Raw genomic sequence first — 6,000 nt, 5'->3', positions numbered from 1 at the left:
CAGCGGCAGACTGCCCGGGGTCCCTGGGTATGGTTTCTAGATATATCTTTCTTTATGTATAGACTTCATCTGATTTCTTTTCACATAAATATGACCACTTTAAAAATACATGTCCTGTGCTATGTACATTATATACAGCCCCGCAACAGGGGCAGCATCCCACGGGTTTCTGAGAATTATTCACATTGGTTAAAAGCTCCACAGCCTCTTCTGAGGGAGGAGGCTGGGAGGGACGGTCCAATAGCCCCAAGGCCTCACAGGCGGTCGTCTTTTGGCATAAGGAAGAGGTGAGGCAGGGACCGGCTGGAGGGGGGGGGCAAAGGCTGGTCCTTGGGGAGGCGTCGCCTCCCAGGGAGCCTGTCCTTTGCTGAGCCAGATGGGAATGAAGGGTCAGCTGCCTGAGACTGGAAAGGGAGAGCCTTCCCTCCCGGCTCCCTAGCCAAGAAAGGGGAGGAAGTGCTCCATATTGCAATGCATCCGTGGGGTGGGCCACGAGAGGGGCAGCTGGCTCTGGGGGCAGCCCCTGCTGCCTTTGGGCCTGGGGGAGGGGGGGGGAGCAGCAAGCCAGTGTGGCTAGAAGGCCAAGCCCTAAAGTGCAAACGGGCCAGCTGAGGCCCCAAGCCTGTGACCAGCAGGGCTGTTCTGTTCAGGCCCTCCCTTTGGGAAAGGGGCTGCTGCTGACCCAGAGGGGAAAGCTCCAGCGTCAGACGGGCACCCATCCGAGCCCTGGAACCTCGGCACATATTTGTGATGGGAACTCGAGCATCAAGACAGACGTGCCAAGCAGCTGAAGGACGGGGCCAAGACCCTTCCCCAGGTGCCTCTGCCCAAGGAGAGGACAGATTTGCTCCCTGGGCTAAGCAGAACTGGTTCCCTAAGTCCAGACTGGCACCCCACCAGAGCAACATTCAGGGAGTCGGCAATGCGCCTGGGCCTCTGCAGATGCCAAGGGCTCCAGTGCCCCAGGAGATGCCCAACTTCCCATCCCCCTTGCAAAGAACGAAGCACGGGTGCAGTCCAGCTCAGGCTACTGGCAGCTGCTGTTGCAGAGAGGAACGTGACAGGAGGCAGAGGGGCGGGAGACGCCAGCGCTGGCAGGGAAAGCATGCTGGTGGCCTCGGCTGGTGGTCTCTCCCCATCAGGGGAGCAGGGAGCAAGTGCATCCGACAAAAGGCAACACTAGAGAAGCAGGCAGGAACCAGAGGAGGGCCCAGCTCAACCGAGTCTCCAGGCGCCCGGGAAAAGTCTGGAAGAGTCGCTTAGCTGCAGACGGTGCCCGGCCCACTCCACGCCACTCCCTTGGAGCACCAGTCCCACAGCTGATGTCCATCGCAGCAGCGCTGCTGGGCGAGAGGCTGCGGGGCACACCTGGTGCTGCAGTTCAGGTGCAGAGAGAGGGGGCAGCAGCGGCGGGGCGCTCCTTTCTTGCTCGGAGGGGTGGGGGAGATGGTTGCAAAGGGATTGGCGGGGCTCTCAGGGGCACAAACCTTCGGAATAGGACCTCGGCCGGCTTCTCAGGAGTAAATGGTGATGACCTCCCGGCCGCCACCACGCACCAGCAGCACCCGGTCCAGGTGCTCCGTCAGCACCTCCAGGAACTCCATGTCTGGATTGAGTAGTCAAGGGTCTACTGGACGATGCCGTCCCACCATGGGAGGACACAGATGTGACCCCCCCCCTCCCAACTTCTCCCAGAAAAACGGCTTCTATGACTCCTGCCTGTCCCTTGGCAAATACGAAAAGCCTTCTCTGTCTTCCCACATTTTTTATTCTGCTGAAATGTAAGTGCTAATAAGAACAACATTCAATTTATATACCTTCAAGACAACTTAACACCCACTCAGGGTGGTTTACAAAGTATGTTATTATTATCCCCACAACCCCAACGATCACCCTGTGAGGTGGGTGGGGCTGAGAGAGCTCCGAGAAGCTGTGACTGACCCAAGGCTGACCCATGGTCACCCAGCTGGCCTCACCTGCGCTAAGCAGCAAGTGAGGTAGGAGGGCAGGGAAACAAACAGAGCAGCAAGTGGATGTTGTGGGCAAGAAGAATAAGCTCAAGCAAGAGGAGAGAAGTCCAGCGAGCGCAGAGAAAATCAAGCAGATGAACTGGAAGAAGTTCTGAACTTCCGCTGAATGATACTGGACACCGGACGAAATCTGCCCCAGGAATTCCGGTGGCCCAGAGCCTAGAAGAGGGGGGAGTCTCAGAAGGGGCAGCAGCCAAGCTAAGGAGCTGCTTGCAGGCAGTGGAATGAAACGGCAGCACCAGGGAACGTATGAGGAACAGCAGACGGGGAAAGAGCGGGCAGCAGCCAAGCCCAGCCCTGGCCAAAGGCTAAGATGCAAGAGGGTAACTCTGAGCCACCACCTCCGTTCCAAGGCCCCCCCCCCTGCTTGGTCCTGTGGAGAACGTGGGAAAGGGCCCTGCGCCGAGTCAGACCTTCGCTCCATGCAGCTCTGAGAGGCAGCAGCTCGCCCAGGTCTGGGGAGGAAAAGGTCTTTCTTGGCACCTGCAGCCTGAGGCGCTTTAACTGGAGATGCCGCAGGCGGAGTGAAGCTGTGTGCGCAAAGCGGGTGCTCTGCCACTGGGCCACAGGGGCCACAGCCTGCCAGCCGCCAAAGGCTTTGGGGTGCTTATCACTTGTGGCCTCCTTTGTGCACATCTGCACAAACACTGGGGAGGTGTGAGCAAGAGAACTGGACACCTCTGCTTGGCAGCGGTATTTGTGCCTGCAAGAAAGACGCCTCTCCCCTCCCTCCCTGGAGAGCAGATCTAAAAGGTGACTCTGGCCCCGCCCTCCCAGCAGATCCTAAACATGATGTGCTGGAATACAGAAAGCAGGCGTGAACGGTATCGGACCCTGGCTGGCTGCCTTCAGTCATGTGACCGCAGCTCCTGGCATGCGGAATCCTCCCGGTTGCAGTCAGTAGAGGGAGAGTCACCTGCCAGTCACAAAAGGAGCCCAAACTGGCCACCCACAGACAATACAAGGATGCTGCGGACTCGGAGGGGATGCCCCAGCCTGGCAGGAAAATATTTTGCCAAAAGAAAAAAGGAGGTGAAAAACCCAAACTGGCCTGGCCAGGACTGAAACCGGTCTCCAGAGGCATGGAAGGTCAAGGGCGGCTGAAAGTGAAAGTGGGCGGAGTGGAAAATCAAAAGGTCAGGAAAAACCAGGGTGTGAGGTGGGGCCACGGGCGTATAGTATTCTGGGGGGGAAGATCTGGCTAGGAGGGAGGGGACCTTCCCAGTTCCTGACCCCTCTGGCCCTCCAGCTGCCAGCCCGTAGCCTAGAAGCAGGTGCTACCAGCCATGGTGGCCCCCAGCCGCCCCAGGCCGCTCTGCTGATGTCCAGCCGGGCCTCTGGCTTTGCTTCATGAGAGGTAAAGCAGGGCGCATTCGCTGGGCTGGACCCTCGAGGCCGTTTGTCAACAACCCGCTCAGCTTCTCATTTCATCCTCAGTTCCCTTTCAGTCAATACGGCCTTCTCACCTTCCTCCAAGAATGAAAAGACAGACGTTCTCAGGCTCCAAAAGTTTTCCACTTTCTGTCTGAGTGAAAATGAGCCATCCAAGCACATGACCCATCTACAAAGGAACAGACCCTTCCTCAGATGTGACCTGAACATGATCAGAACAACTTACGGCAGTTTCAGGCAGGATGTTGCCCCCATTCACGGCTTTGCCCCTTGCCCCCCCCACTCCCTGAACACCAAGCAAGAGATGGCACAGTGCCCAAGGAATGCCCCCTTTGGCAAATGGGCCAGAAAGAAGGATACAGTTCTCGTCGCCCTTCCGGTTCCGGGGGGGCCCGGGCATGTTCAGCAGCACCAGCTTGGCCTCCTGGGACTTCTTCACAATCGCCTCATTGAGCCTGACCGCTGTGTGCATCCTTCGCACGTTGGACTGGTTCCTGCAGGAGACAGAGGCAGAGTCGGTAGCCCAGTGGCAGGGCAGGGCCCTGGAGCCTGACCTGCCCTCACTCCCCCGTGGCCCAGCATTAATGGGACAAGGGGCAGGGGCAGGAGGATGGGTGCAGCGAGGCCCTCCCCGCTCCCCCCTCCCCAACACAGAGCACAACGCAAACACTTACAGGGTCTCCCACTCCCTGGCAGCGGCAGGCAAAGGGAGGAAGAGAGAGAGCGGGGTCATTCACTGCGTGGCACCAGGAGGTGAGGCACGGCACCTTTTCCTGCTCAGGGGCCCCCTCCCGAGGCCTCCTCCCTGGCGCATGGCTTCCCCTCTACCCAGCAGCCACCCCTGTGCCCCTTCCTTCTCCTGCTCATGCCAAAGGGGTCACAACGCACCCTGGTGGGAAGGGGTTGTCTCCTCCCAGCCCCGCCCAGGAGGAACCGGAGACTCACGGCTTCATGCTGAAGAAATCTTTGATGCTTTCTGGACTGACGGGGCTCTTGGCCTTGTTCTTCTCGGCCACCTTGTCCTTGGTCCAGGTGAGATGCACCTTGTCAGGGGCTGCTTCTGCTTCTGTCTCGGCTTCCTCGCCCGGCGACGGAGAGCTGCTTGAGAAGGCAGTGACCGCTTTGTCATGGATCAGCTGCACCTGTAGGCACATGCAGGCAAGGTCAGTGGGCTGTGGGTGGGCCCAGCCGCTGCTCTCCTAGGGCAGCCTCCCCAGACCCCCTCAGGCCCAGGTACCGCTCCTTTGTTTTGCCTCCTCTGATCTTTGGTATCAGTTCCCCATTTCCCCACTGAGAGATGCCTTGATTTGCAAGACAGGATGCAACGAAGGGTGGCCCTTCCTTCCTTCCTTCCTTCCTTCAGTCCTCTCTGGCCACAGGCCCAGCTGCCGGCTGCCAGGGTCAGAAGAGATCGTGTGGCCGGGTCTCCGAGCAAGAGAGGTGCCTGGAGGGGAGGGGCCTTGCCTCCCTGCATATGGTTTGTTCTTACATTTCCCCTGAGGAGAACCAGCTGCCGTGGTTCTCTGCCTTATAAGTGCCCGGTGAGGTGGGGGACGGCTTCAAAGTCACCCAGCCAAGCTCTCCGCAGCCCTCGTCTGACACACAAATCCATTCCTCGCGGTGGACCCCGGAATAGCGCTAGGGAGGCTCGGAGAGCCGCCAGTTCCGCTCATGATCCAGTCACGGTCACGAACGGGAGCCCTTTTCTGACAGGTGGTTGGTCTACTTGTCACGGCTGTTCAACAGGTTGTTTCGCTGTATTCCTTCCTAACAGTGCAGTGCGATACAATAAGCGTTCCATGCATGTGTGTTCTCACACAGCCCAGTGGAATTCTACTCCCCCGTTGGTCTACTGCATCTCTGGCAAGTGGACAATGTTTATACAGGCAATTAAATTGGTCCTATACAAGTGGAGGTGCTGCAAGATCTTTGCCTGCCTTGAAAGCCCCCCCCCCCAGCCTCTCCCCTCTTCCTGCTTCTTTCTCTCCTTCCCACCCACCAGCCAACCTACTTTTATCTGCTTTCCATCCTTCCCTCCCCTCGGCAGCCTCTCTCCATGAAAACTAGGGCTGACTTGTTTGGATGCTGTAGCCGTCAGACCAGGTCCAGGTGTACGGTGGCTGCTGCAGGCTGGGCCCAGCTGGCCAAGCCGAGTCCTGTAGGTAGTGAGTTTCTGAGGGTCACCACCGGGCCTGTCCACAGCAAGTCCTCCTCCATCAGAAAACATGACAGCCAAGGGGGGCGGGCATTTTTTCAGGACTTTTTTGGCTTCCAGGTTACAGAAACCAAAGTTTGGAAGGTTCCGCTACATTGTTGTTGTGGTTGCCTAGCAAACTCCCAAATTGCCACTGAGAGCTTAGTAGGAATTCTTTTCTTAAAGCTTCATGCACTGTTTATATTATTTTGAGGAGTTTTAATCACCCAGTGTATTTTTTTTCAAGATTTCACATTTTTCTGCCAACCTGCGACTTCCTTCAGGTTTGTATAGCAATCCCCCCATCTGTCGCTAGCTACATTTGCCAGATCTGTTCATCATATTCTCGGGGGCATGGTTCAGCATTAGATACGTGATAAATGC

The 6,000-nt window shown here is 57.5% G+C and overlaps 1 protein-coding gene across 3 annotated transcripts in view; it reads right to left on the bottom strand.

The window, feature by feature from the left end:
* Nucleotides 1–1,514: 1,514 nt before the first annotated feature.
* Nucleotides 1,515–6,000, bottom strand: part of SLC12A5 (solute carrier family 12 member 5) — a 40,111-nt gene continuing 35,625 nt past the window's right edge. For 2 of the 3 annotated variants that reach the window (XM_054980047.1, XM_054980049.1), the window contains 4 exons: nt 4,368–4,564; nt 4,097–4,111; nt 3,783–3,916; nt 1,515–1,606 (listed from right to left, as the gene is read on the bottom strand). In XM_054980047.1, coding sequence (XP_054836022.1) covers nt 1,515–1,606; nt 3,783–3,916; nt 4,097–4,111; nt 4,368–4,564 — 438 coding nt within the window. The remainder of the gene's footprint in view (nt 1,607–3,782; nt 3,917–4,096; nt 4,112–4,367; nt 4,565–6,000) is intronic. The other variant, XM_054980048.1, reaches the window with a different exon arrangement.

The sequence above is a fragment of the Eublepharis macularius genome, chromosome 5 (assembly GCF_028583425.1).
Source record: "Eublepharis macularius isolate TG4126 chromosome 5, MPM_Emac_v1.0, whole genome shotgun sequence".
NCBI lineage: Eukaryota > Metazoa > Chordata > Lepidosauria > Squamata > Eublepharidae > Eublepharis > Eublepharis macularius.
This window is presented reverse-complemented; position numbering and strand designations above follow the sequence as displayed.